The following is a 22119-nucleotide window of genomic DNA, read 5'->3' as shown; positions in this document are numbered from 1 at the left end:
TCTAAACAAAAAAAAGCCAGTTTAATCCAAGCATGGGAAGAAGAGATGGAAGTAAGAAGCATGATAATGCTAAATGGATGCACGAAAGACGATATACCTCCTATGGCGACATGGAGAAATGCCAATTCGGAATCAATCCTCGATTACTTCTATGTCTCAGAAAATCTAATCGCTGATACCGAATCAATAAAGGTAATTAATATGCAAAACAGTGATCATGCCCTGGTAAGACTTACACTCCGATGCACTAAAAATAATGCACAAGAAACATGGCGTCAAGATGTTACCAGTACTCCAGGCAGAAATCGACTAAAAATAAAAGATCAAATCACCTCTATGACAAGAACATTAACAAAGGATCCCACAACAGCCTTGGATCAAATTGAATATATAACCTTACTCCAGGACTTTAGTGAAACCCCTGGCAACGGGAGATTAAATAATTTTAAGAGGCTACACGTTTACGATCAGGAAATAGTGGCAAAGAAACGTGAATTGAGGCAAAAAATTAGAAGGCTGCAAAAACACCGAGATGAGAATTATCTCCACGATATAAAAGACTTGCATAAAATTTATAAAACTTGGCTACGAACACATAAGATTACGATGCTACAGAACGATGCCGAAGAAATGCTCCGAATACTGCGTAGCAAAAATGGAAGGATGTTTTGGGATGTGATAAACAACTTGGCCACACCCCAACAAGCTATTCAGACTAATATGGTGAATGAAGCGACATGGTGTGAACACTTTACTAACCTATTCACCAAGAACACGGATAGCCGCTACGTAGAGCCAAAGCAATCGAAAGCATGGGAGATTACAATTGAGAAAGAAGATATTCTCGATAACATTAAACGGCTAAGTTCATCTAGGGCCCCCGGCCCTGATGGCCTCACAAACTACTCTCTGAAACTACATCCTGATGCATGGGCTGAGTTCTGTTTTGTCTTATTCAAAAACATCATCGAAGAAAAAAGAATTCCCACATCGTGGAAAAGAGCAATAATTGTTCCCATCTTCAAGAAGGGATCGCAAACAGATCCGAAAAATTACAGACCGATAGCCCTCATGGACGTTGTTGGAAAGATCTTCGCAACCCAACTACTAGTAAAATTGACTCAGTGGATAAAGGCTGTAGGTCTAGCCGACCCTCGCCAAACTGGCTTTTCTAAAGGAGTGGGCTGTGGGCTGAACATCATGATCATCAATTTGCTGAAAATGGAGGCGATCAGAACAAAATCGAAAGTTTATATGGCCTTTGTGGACCTAGCACACGCCTTTGATGGAATTGATCGAGAGCTATTATGGTCCAAACTCAGTAAATGGGGTTGTCCCTGGAGTCTGCTCGCGGCAATTAAACAACTATATACTGACACTACCATTATGGTGAGGCTCGACACACAAGGATCACTAACCGATCAAATTAAAACATCGCGAGGAGTAAAGCAGGGCTGCCCTCTTGGTGCAACATTGTTTAATGCCTTTATCTCGGATATTGGAAATGCGTTCGAAACCACCAGATCCTTTCCACCAAAATTGAATAGAATAAAAATTGATTACATTCTATATGCCGATGACATTGTGCTCATGGACCTTACTCCGATTGGGCTACAGAGAAAACTACGAGCTCTCAAAGAGTATACTGATGCAAATGGTCTTGAGATAAATCCTTCTAAATCTGAGGTACTTATATTGCAAAATCTTGTTGGAGCAACTAACAAAAGAAAATTCAACTGGAAACTGGAGAATCAACCGATAACACTTGTAAAAGAAATCCAATACCTCGGTGTAACCATAAATTCCAGTATACAAGATGCAAACATGATTAAGAAAATTCGGCGGAAATGTAATTCATTAACAGCACAAGGAGTCGTACTTAACAAAAAGTACGGGAAATTCACCTTGAAACCGGTCATCGCATTTTATAATTTGAAGGTCATTCCGGCCTTGATCTTTGGTGCAGAAGCCATGTTCGGTTGTCCAGCTGAGACTTGGTCCTGGTGTGAGAACTTCTTCTGGGGAAAGGTACTATCATTGCCGAGGGGGACCCCAACAGCTTGTATTCGCTACGAACTTGGATTAACCTCAATCAACGCAAAGATAATGTGGAACATGTTGTCAATCTACAGGAAGGTCCTGGGAGCAGATGATCTACCACAATATAGAATCCTCCGAAGTGATGATGGTTCATCTAAAGCATCCGTGCTCCAAATGTGGAAACAATCTGGCAAGAACATCCTAACCAAGCTACAAACTGACCAAGAAACACTTCTACAGAACCCAGTTGCCGTTAAAAAAAAAAACTGTGGGAGCAAGATTGGTGTGAAAACCAAGACAAAAGAGCAACACACAGACGCATGAAGGAAAATGCAACGGAAGAAAGGGCTTATAACACCTTGCCAAAATACCTTCAATTGTTTCCTTGCCATAAAAGAAGATCCTACTATCTTAAATTTCGGATGAACTTATACAAAACTAAATCAATTCTAAAGATACAAAGCAAAAACAAAGACGCCGTTGAGGACTGCAGATTTTGTAAAAAAAAGAAAGAAACGCTCAAACATTTAGTCCTCTTTTGTGAAGACCTAAGAGGTCTAAGAACGGCCTTCTTAGGCTCGGAAATACACAAAAGGCCGACCTTAGATGGTGAAGATTGGTGGAATGTGTTCTCAGTAGGAGTAGACTTCAAACTTATAATTCCTTTAACACTATTGCTAGAGAAATTGGAACTGCAAATGCTACAGTCCCCAGTGACGTAACACACATAGATATTAGCACAACCAGAAAGAAAACAGCCTATTTACCGCTTATTCTGTGTTACGGTTTTAACGTTTATATGCTTCTTTTCTGTCTAGTTTTGTATTTTCTTTTGTTTGTTCTTCCTTCTTTTCTGCTCTTACGCATTTTTCTTTTTTCCTTTTTTTCTTCTACAATTTTTAAATCTAAGTGGAAAGTCTTGGTTTGAAATATATTTTGGAAAGTTCTTGATTTTTAAAAGTTTGTAATGAACTAAATAAAAAAAAAAATAAAAAAAAAATTAAAAAAAAAAAAAAAAAAAAGGGCTTACTACAACTAGGATTCAAGTCAATAGGCCTGGGTCAATGTTAATGGTTCAGAGTCTTTGCAGAGGATCACACAGTAATGTAGTTGACGGTGAAGTCTTTGCCAAGAGTTCAAAACGAATTTGGTCGGCGGAAACGTTATTCAAAGGAGAAGAGAAGGTCAAGCCTTTGGCGAGGCGAAAGATTTCAAGCACTTTAACCACGGTCAGATGTAACAAATGACCAGATTTGCACAGGACCTTAAAAGCAGAAGAATTCTGTAGCTGAGGCAGTTGTTCCTGCAGGCTCATGGTTCCTGAAGCTTCAGTCGAGGTGACGAGAAGGCCGACGTCTGGAGGGTCCTGCACTGCCCAGGGAAGAAGCCAGCAGCGAAGCAAAATGTTGAGTAAACGGTGCACTTCTTAAAACCCAAACAGGTTCTCTTCTTCCTGGCTATCCGGTTCACTGCAGTGATGTACAGCAAATTCGACCAGGAGAGGGAGGCCTGCATTTGGTGTTTGGAGAGCTAGTTGGTCCCACCAAGCTCAAGGGGATAAGACTATGCAGATCTCCTCGGTCAAAGTTTCAGGTGATTCAGACCTGCAGCAGGGCTTCACCGGGATGTCCAGTAGTTGCAGCAATCGTCTTCCTTCAGCTTCTCGTTGGCTCTCTCGATCCAGTGGCAACTGCCTTCCAGTCCCAGAGAGCGGCTTTTTATGCACCAAATCCCCCATTCACAGAGCCTGGCTGTCAATCACACAGCAGGGTGGCTGTCCTGGCAGGACAGACAGCTAGCCAATCAAACTAGAGTGCGAATTGGGTCTCCAAGGAGACCCTGTGCAGGGGGCCCAAAACCCCTCCCTCACATACTGTCGCACTCAGACGCCTAGGGAGGGCTGTGCAGAAGCCTGCCAAAGGACAGCGAACAAAGGAATCAAACCTGGTTTGGCACGCAGAGTAAAACAAGAGAAAGACCTTTACAAAAATAAATGGCGAATAAACCTGACCAGAAACGAATAAAGGGTTCAGCAGGTTAGAGTTTGAGGCTACCACCATAGCCTCCAATGGTACCGAGGCTATTTTCATAGCACGCGGTAGAACGAAAAAGGTAGATACCACTGCCACCAGCCAAATCTTAGAGAAAGGGGAACAAAATAATGTTCCATGAGAATCAGACAAATGGGAATAACTATTAACCCCTCCAGTACTCTATTGGAAGATAGGGTGTACTGGGTCTGTATATTTAAAAAGACTGTCAATGGCAACTTTACATGTTCTGGGAGACAGTCAGTCCCAGAAAATGGAGTTTAAAGTGGGAAGTCTGAAAAGACAACCCTGTGTCACTGCACTAAAGGTGCAGTGTGACCAGGGCTTTAAGTGGGTCGGGGCCTGCTGGGGCTGGGCCCCGGCAGGCTCCGAAATTTCGTTTTGAGGCGGGGCCCTGCCAGGGCCCACTAATCTCCCCTGGCAGCCCCGGCCACAACACAAAAAAAAGGCATTTTTTTCTACAGCTTGAAGCTCTCGCTCGTGTGCGAGAGCTTCAGGCTTCTGAAAAAAAATGCCTTTCAGCCATAATGGTGGCGCCGCACCCTGCGAGGCATCCCTTTAATCAAGTGATGCACGTGGGCCGGCGCCACCATTATGGAGAAAACGTGAGGCCGCTGGAAGCAGAGGCCTGCTTTCTAAATACTGAAGCTCCCGCGGATTCGCAGGAGTTTAAGTCTTTAGGAAAAAGGCCTCTGCTTCCAGTGGCCTCACCCTTTCAGCCTTAATGGTGACGCTGCCCCTCCCCAGCTGGCGAGGGGCAGCACCACCATTAAGGCTGAATAGGCGAGGCGGTGTCCCCTGCCAGGCAAGCCTATACAAAATAAATGCAGAGATCAGCACCCTCTGCCCCAATAGGGGAGAGGGTGCTAATCTCTACAAAAGGCTGCCTGGCAGGGGTGCAAGTATCCCATTGAGCCGGGGCTCGTCAAGGGGGCGTGGCCTAACGGGCCATCAAGACACCCGTTGTTAGGCCACGCCCCCTCGATGAGCCCCGGCTCGATTTGTAGTGCCACTTTAGGGATCATTTTACTGTGTCGCACACAGTGCCTTTGGAGTTGGTGAGACTCCATATCCATGAACACGAAAGTAAAACACTTTGAAAATGAAAAGTTCAAATCCCAAAAATATAGAAAAAGAGCTGGAGGGCTGAGCACTTGAGTGAGAAATCTCCCCAACACTTGGATTGATGAACAAAATAAAAGGGTGCTCTCCATGGGGGGGGGGAGTGAGGGGGAAGGGGAAGTGGTTCCGTATGATTAATTCACATTATACGTCCCATGTGCAGAATGGGATAGATTAGGCCAAGATAAGTCGACTCCCCAGAGCACCGCACAGTATATTTAGACTATACTGCCACTGCAATTTGCAGTAGAAATGTACACGTTAAGTGCAGAGAACATTTTAATGCAGGGTACCTGTGCAATCTAGACCAAGAATGTCTCCCCATATTAGGAAATTGACATTTACATAACTGAGTTGGTCACAATACAACAGTGTGCTCTCCGTGCTAAACCACCATAAGACGACGAGGGCATAAGGCAAACTAGCTAAAGTCTCATAAAACAATGTCAATTCAGTACAATTAGATACAGCCATCAATGGAATCTGTAAATAATATGAATAAGCCAACTCAGTCTAAACCTGTGTCATACTGGGTACAAGACCCACGCTGCCTTTACAAGCAAATGAGCAAGTAATCTTTCTTCTCCACTCTAAATTAATAGGAGTTTAAACAAACAGCAAGATTAAAACCTTTGAGAAACCCGACTAGCGAACCACTGACTTTAAAGCATAGAATCCTGCAACTATCTAAACAACCAGTTATCCAACCATTGGGAGCAGACCACTGAACAGGCCGGTTCCTCCCATATCCAATGAACACATTGTCCATTTAATCTTTTTAAATTCAATTTTCTTCTCAGAATTTTGAACTTCGACCCCTTGTACAAAACCTTGGATCCCAGAAACCGTCTGACCAACCCCAAGCAGGGGAACACTGTTCAGTAAGATTTGTTCATATTTAATGATAAATCTTCCTGACCCATGTCATCCCCAGAACATATTGCTTGGACAGAGCCTTGTCCCTAGGTGAGTGGGAATCTTGTTTCTCCTCCCCACCTCCCACCTAGTCTTACTCTTTATGGGTGACCTTTGTATGTCTCTCCATAATGTAAGATTGCAGTTCTAATTTCCTATAACTTTGGACTGACTAGTGTACAATGCAGTGGCTTCTTTTTTGATCAGCTTATTTACTGAGTGAACTACTGTCCAAGAAGTAAAGGGAGATTTCCAGCTCCTTTACATCGACCTAAGTGAGCCAGCACATCCCACCTTATGTGGAGTACTAGGGGGGGATACAATGCATTCCCCTTCTTACCTAGTAACTTTGTTACACTTGCAAGTTCAGTTGAATGACTGGTGGCAGTGGTTTTACCTTAGTGGCTTGGTAGACTTCTTACTCGCAGGCTTTTAAAAATCGGGCGCGGTAATGCACAGAAGGGCCACCATTCTGCTAGAATAGTGGGCTCCTTTTTTCACCATTTCTCATTTGCTTGTTTCCGAGGTCTTCCCCTGCCCTTCTAGGTTGGAACGTTCTGTGGACGTTTTATAATAATTTGTGTTTCCTGCCAAGGCTCTAGAGGGTGAGACGACAGGAAGCAAAGTAGTGGTCCAAAAATCTGCAGCCTTTTGTCCTTCACCTTCCCTTAAAGGAACCAATTCCAAAGGGGGTGTGGGGGGAGCCGGAGGCTGGCTGTCCCGATTGGAAAAGTTGTGCTGTATTTCCTGATAATTACTCAGCCTGAAAGCTGCGGACCAGTCAACCACTGGAGCGGAATCTGAAGAGGAAGAAAAGACAGTTATTTCCAGCGAGCGGAGAGGCTGCTGTGTAACCAGAGCCTGATGCCACTGGCATCAGGTAATATTAACCCCACCAAAAATAATCGCCGTATATATGGTCGTCGGGAACGGCCATAAGCGATATTTTTAGTGCAGATATTAGGCTTTTTTGGTGGCAGGGGTGTCCCCCACTTTTTTTCTGGCAATATGTTTTCAGAGATTAACACATGGAACCATGCAACACTTCCTTCCAATAGACCTAGGGGTGCCAAAAGCAACGACTTCCACCTAGAGGCTGGCGAGTCTCAAGAGGACCTGCATTTTGAGCAATCCCATGACGTGCTTTGACCTTGCTGGTCTGCAAACCGCTAATAGACTGCAACCTTGAGCCAGAGTGCGGTGCATGGTCTTCCAAAGTCCGAAAGATTTGAAACCCTCAAGTCCCCTCACAAGAGTGCAGGACCGAGAAATTGAAGAGAATCTGACAGCGATATTCTTTCTTCATCTGGCTACGGTAAAACGGCACCAAATCCACAGAGCCACAAGAATCTGAGGAAACCTTTGCTGGAAGCCTCGCCAGACGACTGCTGCAAGTTCCCATCCAGTATCCGGTTCTTTCATCTCCAGGCGAAGAATCCAGGGTCAGGGTCCTGTGCTGCTGCATCCTGAAGGCATCCGCTCCGAAGCTCTTCTGGTCTCAAAAGGTACTGTGTGGGCTTGGGTTATACTTACGCTAAGTGTGGTGTGAATCCTGTGAGGCTGATGGTGATGTGTGGTTGGGAGTTTGCCCATACCACTTGCCCTGGGCCAATGCTAGAACGCATATAGGAAGCCTTCTGCAAAGGCCCTGAACACTTTAACTCAGAAAGTTAATGCTTATTTGTTTAAGAAGATATCCTATGGATTTTCGCCTTTCCTGCAAATTAACCCCATCTCACCCTGCCTACATTTGACACCTAGACCACTAGGGTTCCTTCTCCTGCGTCAGAATTCCTGCAATAGGCTAGGGAAGGCCTGGATAAGAACAGGATTAAGTTTATGCTTACCTCTGAGTTGCATTCAGCCCCTCTAAAAAAGTGTATACATTGCTTTACTAACTTTGAATGGTGTTTCCCACCCTAGTAATGTGTTGGTACCGTTTTATCATTGCTTAACCGAATGAGTAAAATCTTACCAATAGGGCTTACATGCCTTGAAATACATTGGGCCTCGTCAGGGCCCTGGCAGTGTCCCTGCGGGAATTGCACTGGGATACCACCAACGCTATTAAGGTTACTACAACTCGGCCTGTACAATTTGCGTCAGATTCAGAATTGTGGTGGCCCTGTAAATCCCCATTCATTTTGAGTCCATAGCACTCTATGGGGCTTTTCGACACCATTACCCACCTGCAGTACTAGTGCCAAAAATGGGCTGAAAGCTGGAGATTTACCTCCAGCTTTCCGCCCAAAAACTCTGGATTGGGCAGAGTGGTAATGCAATGGTACAGCATTACTGCCTGTTCCACCCAAACCCTGATGAGGCCCATTGTCTCGCTTTAAATTTAACATTGGGTTTTGCTTTCCCTGGTGTGCTTCATACAGCTCTAAACTAGTCTTAGGGTTTATACATACCAATAAGTAGTTGGAGGCTCCTTTTAAAAAAAAAAAAATATATATATATATATATATATATATATATATATATATATATATATATATATATATATATATATATATATATATATATATATATATATATGGCCTTACTCACCTCGATTAGCTGCTGCTCTTCTAAAATTGTAGCCCTGTGATGCACTTGCTTTGGTGCGATTCTAAAACAGATAAAGTTCTTACTTACCTTAGAAACTGTATTATGCAGTTCTTAAAAGTATACTGGGTATAACTAGTTATTAGATAAAGGATAGTCATGTACCAAAAGGTCAATGGCTTATCTTGAAATACATTCGTAATAAGGGTTTGCTTTCCAAGATTTGCTTAGTGCATTCTAAAATAGTTGAGTGTTCATACTTACTGAATAGCTGAAGGCCTCTCCAGAAATTATAGGAGTGGATTTACTAGCTCGGAACTGGGTTCTATAAAGTAATGTTGCAAGGTGTACACTTGTAATAAAGTTGTTTTATTATGTGATTCTATAACTTAGTCACTGCATGACTGACAGGGTCAACTACCCTTGAATTACGAATGGTATTCTAAAAGTATACCTAACCTGGTCTATTACTATCCTGAATATATGAACCATAGATTTGACACACCTTGACTTGCCTTTCTAAATAAGGTTATATCTTGGTTTGCATACCATGGTATTGAGTTGTTTTTTATGATTGTGTTTATATGTTGTTATAGTAGTTAGTTACCCAAGAATTATCTTGGTCAACTTGTATTTAAATAACCTTTTATTTTTACAATATAGTGGTTCCTTGGACTAGATGTATGCTACAATTCCTTTGCTAAAGCTACAGCCCTCGCTCCTTCCTAAAATACGCCCGGGATGCTCTGCCTCACAAATGTTCTCGGGTGGTACGGCCTTATACTAAGTGGATTTATGTACTGCCTCAGATGTAGGATTTCACAAAGCCCTTAGTTGGGACTTTAGAGAAACTGTCCTAACAATCACATATTAAATCCACCTTGGTAAAATAATGAGACCCCCTTATGCACCTCTGTCACCAGCCTAGCAAATCAGCAAGTCCAAACCCACAGGTATCAATCAAGCCCAGAGGCACAACTCACTGCCCAATCGATCCCATTCTGCACAGGAGACAGATAATACGACCAAATCCAGTTCCTCTATGGAGCGCACTCATTAATTTTGTTCAACAATCCAACAACCCGCAGACAAAGGCTCAATCTGTTTAGTGAAGCATTACCTAAGCACTTCAGAAAAAGGTCACATACGTGGACCAGTATTGCATCATTGTATACTAGGCACCAAACGATGACACCATCACCTGCTCACCAGTAACAGGCATACAGAAACCTAAAGCACTGTTGGTGAATCATCAGATCAACTCCCTGCTTTCCTCTCTCCCCTCCTTCCATTTTTTTTAAAAAAACTATTACGCCAATTGGCCTCAACCAATGTCAATTGTATGTATATATGCCCATGAATCATGGAATCCAATAACATGTGTCACCAGTTTGAACGATGCTCTACACTTAATATGTATTAACACTCAAACAATGCTCTTGAATATGCGAATTTCCTTCATCAGTCTGGTGAAATAACACTGCCAGAGCCTTGATAAAGACCCTTCAGTCGAAACAGGTCGTTCCTTCGCCTATGCACTACTACATCTAGGATTACAATTGAAACCCGTCACAAGGACAAGTCAGACACCGACACTGCACCGCTTGAATTTACAAAATGTGCCATCATGTTACCCACAAATAAAACATAGGAGAGAACTGCTTTACAAGCACTAAGCACAAGTTTCCTTTGGTCCTTCTTTTCCCTTTAGATTGTACCAAGGTGCAAACACGAAATTGGCAGGCTCTATGTGCAAAGGAGAAAACAGCATTCTCTAATCTGTTTTTTTCAAAGTAATGTCTTTTGGTTTTCAGAAGACACCTGCCACAATACAAAAGCTGGTACATCACGTGCTCACTGATCTGGAAAAGGAGTGTTGCCTACACGGATATCATCCGTTTTTACTGCCAGCTCAGAAACAGCATTTGGCCCATCCATGGTCGGGCACGCAAGACCATAAAAGCATTCAAATGTCATGTGGAGCAAAGCTGAACCATTTGCAGGAGGATGGTGGCAGCATGTTACAGCCTTCCAATCCCAAGATCAACGTTCTGTGGGAGCCACCTACCACTCAGACCCAGCTGAAAACCTTGGTAAGGGTTTCTGGGAAGTACAGAAACTGTATGGCCAACTTGAAACCGTAACATCCTCACAGAGCCCAGATCCCCTAAAACGGTCACAGATGATAATTTGGACTTAAGAGAATTAGACCGGCAGGCATTCCAAGGGCTGAATGATGCCGTGTAGTAAATAATGCAGAGAGCAATGAATACGAACTAGCAGTTGATCATTAAAGCTGACAAATCTGACATTGGAGTAGAGATCGGATTTTACAGCTTGCTCAGAACGGCAGAGAACAGACGCAGCATTCATAGTCAACAGGTTCAGACAGGCCGTAAATACTTAAAGCCCTGTATACCAATCAAGAGCTTATCCCAACTCGTGATCCATCAACCTGCCAGGGCTTGGCTTCACAGTGGAGCATAAATCAATGACTAGTCATGGAAATGCAGATTTTCATGCGATCATAAAATTAAGACCATCTGTAATGGTGAAGGAATTGTAGTTTAATCCAGACACATGACGCCAACCTAGGAGGTTATCTTGCTTCAACTTCCACCATTGGAATTTCTGCAGGAGATCACACCATGGAATACCCATAGGAGAAGCTGGAGAACATGGACAAGATAGTCACAAACAGCATGAGAATGACACACCAGTCTACCCCAGGTCCTACTAGAAGTAAGGAAATAGTGCAAAATATGCATTTGCACAATAGGAATACCACAGCTCCTCATTTGGGTTCAGCACCACATACTCCAAGCAGGGATGTGCTTGCTGGGAGTCCAAAGTGCAATATATCCATTCCACTGGATGCCAGGTAGGAGGGTTACTCCATTTCTCACTGCTTTCTCAGACTCTCTCCCACACCCCAAAAGGTACTCCTGAGGCCCCTAGTCAGGAGGCATGTACTAATTTCTCTGTGGATGTCTTTTCACAGCCTTGTAATTTTATTGTAATCCCCTGTGAAATCAAATACAGAGTTCAATAGTGAGAAATTGTTCAGCTCGGATAACAAAGGGGATATGGATGAAGCCATGAATTCAAGTGCCTGGGGGCTGCACTTGCCAGTATAAGCTAGGGCCAGTCTGGAAATATCCTGGATGCATCTTTCAATTCACAAGACGTGAGTGGCACCCAAATGACTGGGCGAATACCCAAATGGTTGAATTGATGAGACCTACTTAATTATCTGGCCAAATATGGGGACCTGTCCTGAAGCAACGACTACACCAAATTGAGTTTTCATTTGGAAACACGGACTACAATGCCCTGCTACTAGCAGTACCAGACTTTAGTCGAATGACTAAAGACCACTGAGCTTTAGGTGGTTCAAACTTCCTTGAACTGCAATCGGTTTCAGCGTTTTATGGTTGACAACGTTGAAGCTTTTAAAGCAGACATGATCCCTGCACATAAGACAGGCTGCCAATCCTACCTTTCCCTTGGTTTGTAGCTATCTGTAGCAAGATCAGGCCCTCACGCTCGGGCTATTGAATAAGAGGATTATAGTATGAATGGGATGCTGGTGGTAGAAATAGTAAATCATATTTTGGGCACGCGCTGGATATGGGGGGACATTTTTTTCTATTTTCAGCATGGATGCTCACCAGCTCGAACACTATTAATCTGAGCAGGAAGCACCAGTCTGCAGGTACCAACTAAGACAGCGACGGCCAAGTTCAGAATAATTTGCCTACTCCCACGTAGCCCACGAACATTGGCATGGCACCAGATTTTTAAAAGGGTGGCTCATGAATATGTGCGAGTCACATGGGCGGAGAGTTCAAGCACACCCTTTAAGGCATGGGAGAGCAGGAAGCTGCTTTGTAGACTCTGCTTTACAACGCCCAGTAACACTGCAGCAAGTGCACTGCCCCGTGGAAGCATATACAGCCCTCTAATGCCCATCATAGGTAGAGCGGGTGGGCAAACATTAAAGATCTAGGTTTGACAACAAAAAGTGTTCAAAGTCTCAGATCGTCTACTGAACAGGGTTTGATATTTTGAAAACAGAATTTGGTCTAAAACCTAATCCACTTAAACGAATCTTGGACATTTGACAATCCTGGAAATCCAACATATCAAGGTGGAGTTAGTTGATCTGTAAACACGGCTAGTCATCCAGCGATAAAAGGCCACCCAGTAAGTGACAAAGTACATTCAAGAGTCTACCTGTTAACTGCTTTTATTGCCATTTTAAGGGACAGGAAAACTGCCAGAAAATGAACACTGTACAAGAAGATGTGAAAATAGTGCAAAAGACCAACGAGTGGATAAGATCACAATGCTAAGCTGCTGGAGTGTCACACAACCAAGTCTCCATAACAATACTGCCCGACCATTCTGCATCGTAAGGCAGAGCATCTAACAAACAAGTTTCTAAAAAGCTTGGGAACCCTTGTAATGCAAAGCTTTGGGTCAGAGATCTGAATGTGGCCAGTTCCTTTACATCTGTTCGAGCTTGACTGTCACCCATTACATTTTTGCCATTGAAAATTAAAGGGGAAACAGGATAATCATCTTGCTCCAGTCCTGGCCGAGATATGCTCCTCCATCTGATCCAGTTGTAGCCTTTGGAAGGAGGTGGCGGCCAAGGACTTATCCAGGCCCTGCAACTCGCTGGGCTATCTAGTGCGTCGAGGTATTGGCAGAGGGATAGAGAACTAAAGGGAAGGAGGTAGTGTCTGTGACAAAGGTATTTATGTGTGGGTCAGGGAGGGGCACTGCAAAATTCCCATACATGGCCAGGTGTGTGCCTTCATCCAATATCTGTGGCACCAGCAGAGATCTGATGAGTCTCTTAAAGTAATCCACCTCTGCCATAAAGAAAATCTCCCCATTGCAGTTCAGAAATGTGCCATATGCACATACCAATTTAGCACCATAACCAGTTCAAAACCATTCAGGGTTTGCCTTACAGTATGCAGTCATTTCTTCCTCAGTACGCAGGCACTGTTCTATTTCATTGTCAGAAATTTCCTCGTCCCCTGTAACAACTTGTCCCTCAGAAAGTGGCTGAGTTAGCAGTCTTTTACTGGGGTTTTCAAGGCACGGAGGGAGAAAAGGCCTTTTCACAAGAGACTTGTGTGACTTAACGCGTTTCCCTACATTGCGGGCCAGGTCTTCTGATGGCCCCTGTGTTTCCAGGGACATGTTCTCTACATAATCAGGGCAAGAGTCATTCTCTAGTCCAAGCTTTCCAGTGTCGACTTCAAGAGACTGTTTAAGCAAGAAGTTACGATGACGCAAGATATCTCCCAAGTTCTGAACTACTGTCTTTGCATTGATGGGGAGCATTTTCAGCCAGGGGAGCTGCAACCCCAACCTTGTTAGCACACTGTAAAGTTCTTTCAGTCTCGGTGGTGAGGGCGGAGGCTGGTCAATTTCAGCTAGAGCACAGAATTTGCGGAAGGGGCACATCAAGCGGGAGGCTGGGTGCAGAGACTGCCAAGCTAAGTAGGCAGCCGCAGTGATAATTGGAATAGGATGCCGGCCGGTCACCAACCACGTGTCACTGGCCACTTCCACGATCAGCAGGGTCCTTTCCACCACTTTGTCCATGTTCTCTGAAAACTGAGCCGGAACACCGCTATTTGGTTGAAACAGCCTGAAACTGGAGAGATAAATCACAAGAAAAGAAATCCAAATCAATTGATTAGCACAGCCCTACCAAATTGCTTTAGCTTCACAAATCGTTGATACATCAGCACATTCCATCAGTCAACAAATGTAGTGCAAGCAACTGAGGGAAGCATACTGCTGTAGAAGAGAATGTAGTTCTTAAGTGTACATAAGTCAACTCTAACTTAACTGGACAGCCAGGTTTTCATTTAATGCAAAGTTAAAAAAAATAAAAAAATAAAGGAGCACAGGTAAGGCAATCGATCATAATTTGGATAACGAAGGTCATTGCTACATGTGGCCTACAGAAGAGAATTTACAAATACAAGTTAGCGCATAATATAACCTTGCCATTGTCAATTTATGCGTAATGTGTACTCTCCAGAAGCGCCAAATGAGTGAAAGATTAATAGCTAGGTGTTCAGTCAAAAACGCCCATGTTGCTACTTATTTAGAATACCTGGTGAAACCACCATTAGAACTGTATATTTATATAGCGCCTATACACAAGTGTTTCAAAGCGCTCAAGGAGGGTGGGAACACGGGGGGAAAAAGTCGCTCAGAGCCCTTGAAACTCTGAGACAATAGTCTGCAAAGGCAGAGTAAGTGCAAAAAATACATTTAACAGTGTGGGATATAGCAAATAGGCCAAACACTGCAATTTTAACAGTAGAATTAGGGATGGAGACAGGGGAGAAACAGACAAGACTATCTTCAGGCGTACGGATCGAGAAGTGCAAAGAGGGTCACAGGGAGGGAAGGGTCAAGTGCACCCAGTCGGTTGAGACTGGGGTAAGTGCACACAGCCGCTCTTGGGTTAATTTCTAGTGTTGGGTGGTGTGTAGGGCCCTGAGAAAAGTGCAAGGGTGCCAAGGACTAGTGAAACTCTGGGGTACACCAGGCGGCCAGTCAGCATACTGTAAGGAATAGTCATGAGAAGGAAAGGAGAGCGAACTACGTCAGCAGGGTAGAGGGAGCGAGAAGGAACAGGAGAAGAGGAATGTCTTGAGGAGTTTCCGGAATTTCAGGTCTGGCTCAAGACGGAGGGCAGCAGGGAGGCTATTCCAGAGGGAGGCACCTGCTGAGGAAAAGGACCTCCCGCCAAATCTCTGCTTGGAGAACCGGTGCAATTGCAGAAGGTTGGAGGTAGATCAGCAGAGGGCTTGTGAGGGACAGCATTTAGGTAGGCAGCGTTGCAGGTAGGTCCCAGGCCTCAAAGCCAAGGCAAAGGGTCTTTAATTTGATCCCTGCAGCCACGGGGAGCCGATAGGGGGATTTTAGCATAGGAGAGATGCAGTCCCTGGGATTGAGACCAAGAATAAGTCTTGCAGTTCTGTTCTGGGTGAGCTGCAGAGGGCGCAGGGCAGAACAATGGCAGTTGCAGAAGAGGCTATTGCAATAGTCCACCTTGGATAGACCCAGGACTCTGGAGAGTGACCCTCGGGGGGGGGGGGGGGGGGGTGGGAGGGTAGAATACCTGCAAGGTTTCTTGATTCACAGGTGGTTGCAAGGGAGGCCAGCCAGAGTGGAAGTGGGAAAGCGGGAGCAGGGGTCCCGATGTGCACGTTCTAAGCATTAGTGGCGCTGAGGCAGAGGTAGTTTGCAGAACACCATGACTGAACTAGCGGACAGTCAGATGTGAGTGAGGAGGAGGCAGCGGCTGAGGGTAGCCTGAAAGATAGTTGCGCGTCATCCACATAGCACTGGAAGTTAGAGGTGAAGGAGGCAATCACCCTTGCCAGGGCAGCCATATAGACGTTGAAGAACCAGGGGGATAGGTTAGATCCCTGGGGGAACACCACAGGTTGAGCGAGTGAAAGGCTGCAAGTTCCACCTGGGATGAGCGGTCGGAGAGGAAGGAGGTTGACCATGCCAGAGCTGGACCTGCGATTCCCAGGGTGTCACAGACGTGCGATCAGGATGTTGTGGTTAACCATGTCAATGGCAGAGGAGAGGTCAAGGAGAAAGAGGATAGATGCGGTGTTAGTGTCAAGATTTGAGAGCAGGTCTTCACGGGTGTTCAGAAGAGCAGTTTCCAAGCTTCTGGAAGCTCTAAAGCTAGATTGATGGTCGTGTAAGCAACCAATTGATTCAGTGTGTAGGGTCAGCTAAGAGATGGCCAGTTTCTCCAGGGGTTTGCCCAGGGAGGGAGTGATGGCGATAGGGCAGAAGTTTCCCAGAATGGAGGGAGGTGGAGGGGCGTGGGGGGTGTGTAGGAGGAAAAGGGTTTGAGCATAGGGTGCACAATGGAGTGCTTCAGTACAGGTGGGAAAACTGAGTGGAGACGGAGCAATTGCATGGATCAGCTGAGGCGAGGGAGTCGATATGGTCTTTAATGGTTTTTGAGGGGCAGGAGTCCACCCGTTTGGATGAAGCCTTCATAGATCGGACCCGTCTGGTAAACTCATCCGGTGTGACAGGTGAGAGAAGAGAGGTTAAGTGGAGGGGGGTGCGAGTGTGGCCCAAGGGAGGCTGCAGTGTTGTATGCGGTGGTGTGGAACAGTCGGTGGAAAGACGATCTAGGTTTTTTGGAGTGAAGTGTGCAGTCAGGGCTGAGCAAAGGTCCTGGGTGGGTGTGATAAACGAAGATGCAGCTGCAGGATTGCCCAGCTCATTGCAGACTTGGAGTTCAGCCTTGTTGGATGCCGTGGAGATGCAGGCTTGAATAAAGACTTCCTTGGTGCGGATGCAGTCCCGATAATGCCTTTGAATGAGGCATCTGGCCAGTTTGTCAGATGGTTCACCCGAGACATTGCATTTCCGCTCAGGTGCCCTACATTTGCGTTTAAGGGCAGCCAGGTCAGAGTCTGACCAAGAGTTGCACATTTTGGAAGGCTTCATTCGGACCCTCACGACAGGGGCAAGTGTGTCAAGGGTGTTGAGATAGCCCTCACTAACCTCAATCGCTCTGTCAGGGTGGGAGTCAGCAGAAGGAGTAGGTGGAGGTAAATGCAGCCAATGTCACTTTCTTCACGGGTCTGGTAACTTTGAAGCCCAGTGGCTGTGCCGGATGTATTGCTGCTTAAGCTGTGTAGAAACTGGGCAGTCCAGGAAAGTGAGGTAGTGAGAGGGATGTCAAGATGAGAGCATCCAAGGTGTGGCCCGCCGTGTGCGTGAGGCCAGATGGAAGGATAGAAAGGGCGAGAGAGTTGCAAAGGTTGCGGAAAGGACGAGGAGTCAGGAGAACCAGGTGGATGTTCAGATCACCCATCATGTGTATTTGAGAGGAGGAGAGTAGAAACCAGACCAGGTCAGACCATTCTGAGAAAGAGTTGACTGTAGGACAGGAGAATACATTAAATAACTGGCATTAATAAAACACCCCTATGTCTGATGGCTCCTGCCGTCCAATATTGGATGCAGCGTAAATGCACCCCTGCAATAGATGGTGCCTCCTCGTTAACAGGTCTGCACATACCCTTTCATAAACTAGGTCAATGCATGATGTGCTCATACATTGAAAACATAGGAGTGCCCTACCTCTAGTTACAATCAACATGTGGTTGAGAAGAAATTGAGACATGGAGACTGCCAAGTGTTTCAAGAGGCGCCAGAATAACAGCACTTGATTCATGATTTGTGCTTTTCGCCAGCTACCACGGAAATGGTGCACTTATGAGACAGATGTAGTTATCTGCTTTCTTGAGACTGCACCCCACAAACAGCAGCATCGCACATACTAGGAACACTCATGTGAACTGGACCTAAGAGTTTTGAATAACTTTAAATCAACAGCAGGCAATGCACCTTACAAGTTATGGCACATTCTATCCAAAAATCAGAACTGCCCAAGTGTGTCAGAAATGCGACTAAGCAAACAAGAGAACACTGCCTGTTCTACTGAAATAACCATGTTAAAAAGTTAAAGTCAAGTGTACTGTAATTTTATTAGAATGTTGGCAAGTTTTCCAAAGGAGCACCTTTCGCTCAAGAAGCAGTTACTTAAATGCAGATTCCAAAAGTTACACTCGAGAAGATCTGCTTAAAAGAACATTTTATGTAAACTACAAATATATATTGTGGAATTCACATGGCCATTCTCACACCAATTTTTTTTGTTTTCAGCGCTGCAATGTAAGAGTTGGATCTTGTATTAAAGCCATCTGCTATTATTTCATACAGAAATCAATTGTGGTCTTACATCTACATGGCTCAATAGTGGGGGGCTGCGGGGTTTCAATGTGGCTGTTGCAAATGTTAATTTGAATAGTACAGCAATTTTGAACTTTCCATGAGCCAGGGTTTGCATTAAAGCCCGGCTGTCATCCGACATCGCTGTCCTGTGGGGGGATGGGGAGGGGAGTAATCACATCAGAAAACACCCTTAAACCCATAAACAAAAAGGGCTATCTGAAAAATGTCCTTGCCACAGAAGCTTAGTTTAAGGATAAACACTTAGAACATTTCATTGATTGAAGAAAACTGAAATCCACAGTGTTTGCAGAGTTAGAATCTGAACAGATATGTAGTTACAGCCTGGTTCTCGCCACGCCCACTTACAAAGAAATGTAATTGCACTTAGCATGACCTTTCGACCCTGCCTCTACAATGTCAGCCAAATGGTCAGCATAATGGCAGGACAAAGACTCGTCATATTACTCATTTACTGAAGGCATTAGAATCAAACAAAAAAATCTTTAATATAACCCTGAAATGGTATGACATTAATATGGTTATCCTTAGGTTCCCCTCATATAAATTAGAATGGCTCATGTATTAATAAAAACAAAATCATCATAATAACTATGGAAATAAATTCCACATAATTAGGTCACATTTCCAGATGTGTTTGGACTGAGGAATTACAGAAATCAGCATTTGCCATGTAAAATATGAAATAAATTCTTATTTCACATTCAGAAGTATACAGAGCAAAATAGGCCTCACTTTCAGACATGAACATTCAATGAAGATTGGGGGCCGGGGGAGGAGGGGAAAGTCGAGAGGGGGGGGGGGGGGGGGGGCGACATTGTATCTTTTGGTAGTGTCAATCTGTTGGGTCAGTCAATGGAAAGACTTGACCAATCTGAAATTGTGACAGAACTAAGACAATGCGTCGTAATGTGAGCGGTTATAAAAAGCAGGAACACAGAACATGGGAGCCAACTCTGGAATGTGTCCCTTCTGTGCTTGATTCCAAAGGGATGAGTGCAGCACCCAACAAGAAATGGGCCGTACCCAAGAGGAAAATATTACATAAAGCAGACTTGCTTTTCAAGAGGGAGGAGAGACTGACTGGGAATTCTTTTGAAGAGGGCCCAATCTGACGCCAAGCATTAAAGAATATTTGAAATGGACTGAAAACTCCACAAATGTTATTAGATAAACCCCCAAGAGTAATTAGCCTATGTTCCTGGGGCGCAAGGGGATAGGCAAGATACAAAGGGGTATCCATTTCAAAAAGAATATCTTGATATTCTGCGTGAAATGCAACAGTCACTTCTCACTATATTAAAGCCAAGTGACAGTGCCCTGCTTGTAGAAAAAACATTTCCATTTTCTGCAGATTGTTTAAAAAGATATGTCAGAATAGGGCTCTGTAGTGTGCTAGTGTGAATAGGGCTCTGTAATTTGCTAGTGTATAAGTGAATGCATACTGTCGTTGTACTAAAGCGACGTGAGATGCATTTAATTAAAAAAAATGCTTATTCTGAACTGTGCGCATGCAGTGTAAAACCGACAGCATTTAAGTGGAACGTAAGCACAGTTTAGAGTACAATGGAATTGGATTTATTTTTTTTCAAAAGCATTGGGCTGTGGTTCGAACGTTGGCTCACACCATAACCCACTCTTGATCTTGCAGTGTGACCCAGTTTGTCAAGTGAAGCTGTAAGGATAATAATCCTACCATGTTCCTAGATTTGGTGGGTGAACCAATATTCTGTGCATTCAACAGCACTGTTCCAACCCAAACTTTCAGAATTAGATGACTCATAATAAATGCACATGAACACAGCATATTCACAAAGGGGCAGCAGGAAATGGGACTAATTAAAATATGTACATTAAATGCAGCCCAATACTTTTGTACTGCAGATGCAAAATGTTCTGGGCTTGGCCGAAGTCGATTTTAGGTAAATGTTAATTGAAGAGCGCTTTAATACACTGGACAATAAGGCCTGGGAAAGAGGTACTCCTTAGAGATGGCCTTGTATTACGTAGGATTAGGAGTGCTCCAAATATATATACTAGGCATTATGGTGAATGAATGTGCATGCAACACCACCTAGCGAGACAGTCACAGGGAGGCCAACATAAATCCATGTTAACATATTTCAGGCCTTGTGGAGACTTGCTCTGCATAAAGTATAGGGACCACACTTTGATTGAAGAGAATGGAGTTCCTATTGATAATAGGCACTCCCGTCCCTTGCACACCTTTAGGTATTGGAATATATCCAAACAATTTTCTGTCGGTTTACTTAACTTGTCCCAACAAGGTTTCAAAAGTTATGGTGCATAGACACTAATACTTCGTACTATTAATTAATTTCCCAAATCCCAACCAAGAATGAAGGAAATTATAATTTTACAAGAACAATTTAGTCAAAAAGAGAAATTTTACTCCAAAGAGATTTTTTATCGAACTTTATAAAAAATATTTGCATAGCATACCGGAGTTATATTCACTCCTTATTCAACATATGCTTATAGTAATACTTCACCATGAATCAAAACAAATTAATCAAATGAAATCAATAACCAAGAGCTCTACGCGTTTCGAGAGTGACTCGGGAGCAGTGATTTATAAATAAACAATACTTTTCTTGTAACACCGTTTCATCAACAATAATTTTCAACAATACTTTTCAAAAACAGTGAATTTTAAAAAGTCGTTCTTTGTGTCTTGTGTCAAGCTTTCTGTTGTGGAATTAAGGAAACGTCATCCTATGGCATATTTGTTCTTTTTCTGATGCTCTGTAAATAGTATTGATGTATGCGTTAGTGGTTTTTCTAATTAAAGCAGTTTGTTTAATTCAAACATCTCTAGCATTAACCAGGTTCCTACCTGTTCACTGACGAATGATATTCCCAGAATGTGATGGCTTGTCAAAGCGATGGATCTCTACAAAGGTAATTATGGTACGTGTGATTATCCCCTTAGGTATGTTTCTTTAAGCACATTCTCTAAGCAATTAAACAAACTGCTTTAATTAGAAAAACCACTAACACATATATCAATACTATTTATAGAGCATCAGAAAAAGAACAAATATGCCATAGGATGACGTTTCCTTAATTCCACAACGAAAAGCTTGACACAAGACACAAAGAATGACTTTTCAAAAACAGTGAATTTCAAAGTATCGTTGAAAATTATGGTTGATGAAACGGTGTTACAAGAAAAGTATTGTTTATTTATAAATCACTGCTCCTGGAAGAGAGTCATACTCTCGAAACACGTAGAGCTCTTGGTTATTGATTTAATTTGATTAATTTGTTTTGATTCATGGTGAAGTATTACTATTAAGCATATGTTGAATAAGGAGTGAATATAACTCCGGTATGCTATGCAAATATTTTTTTTACATTTCGATAAAAAAATCTCTTTGGAGTAAAATTTCTCTTTTTGACTAAATTGTTCTTGTGAAATTATAATTTCCTTCATTCTTGGTTGAGATTTGGGAAATTAATACATTAATAGTACAAAGTATTATGGTGCATAGGCACTAACTTTTGAAACCTTGTTGGGACAAGTTAAGTAAACTGACAGAAAATTGTTTGGATATATTCCAATACCTAAAGGTGTGCAAGG

General features: G+C 43.5%; 1 protein-coding gene across 1 annotated transcript in view; it reads right to left on the bottom strand.

Moving 5' to 3' along the window:
• Positions 1-12911: 12911 nt before the first annotated feature.
• Positions 12912-22119, bottom strand: part of BRF2 (BRF2 general transcription factor IIIB subunit) — a 148498-nt gene continuing 139290 nt past the window's right edge. Inside the window, exon 5 of the mRNA XM_069617959.1 lies at positions 12912-14355. Coding sequence (XP_069474060.1) covers positions 13635-14355 — 721 coding nt within the window. The 3' untranslated portion in view covers positions 12912-13634. The remainder of the gene's footprint in view (positions 14356-22119) is intronic.

The sequence above is a fragment of the Ambystoma mexicanum genome, chromosome 10 (genome assembly GCF_040938575.1).
Source record: "Ambystoma mexicanum isolate Mex_15411 chromosome 10, UKY_AmexF1_1, whole genome shotgun sequence".
NCBI classification, from domain to species: Eukaryota; Metazoa; Chordata; class Amphibia; order Caudata; family Ambystomatidae; genus Ambystoma; species Ambystoma mexicanum.
This window is presented reverse-complemented; position numbering and strand designations above follow the sequence as displayed.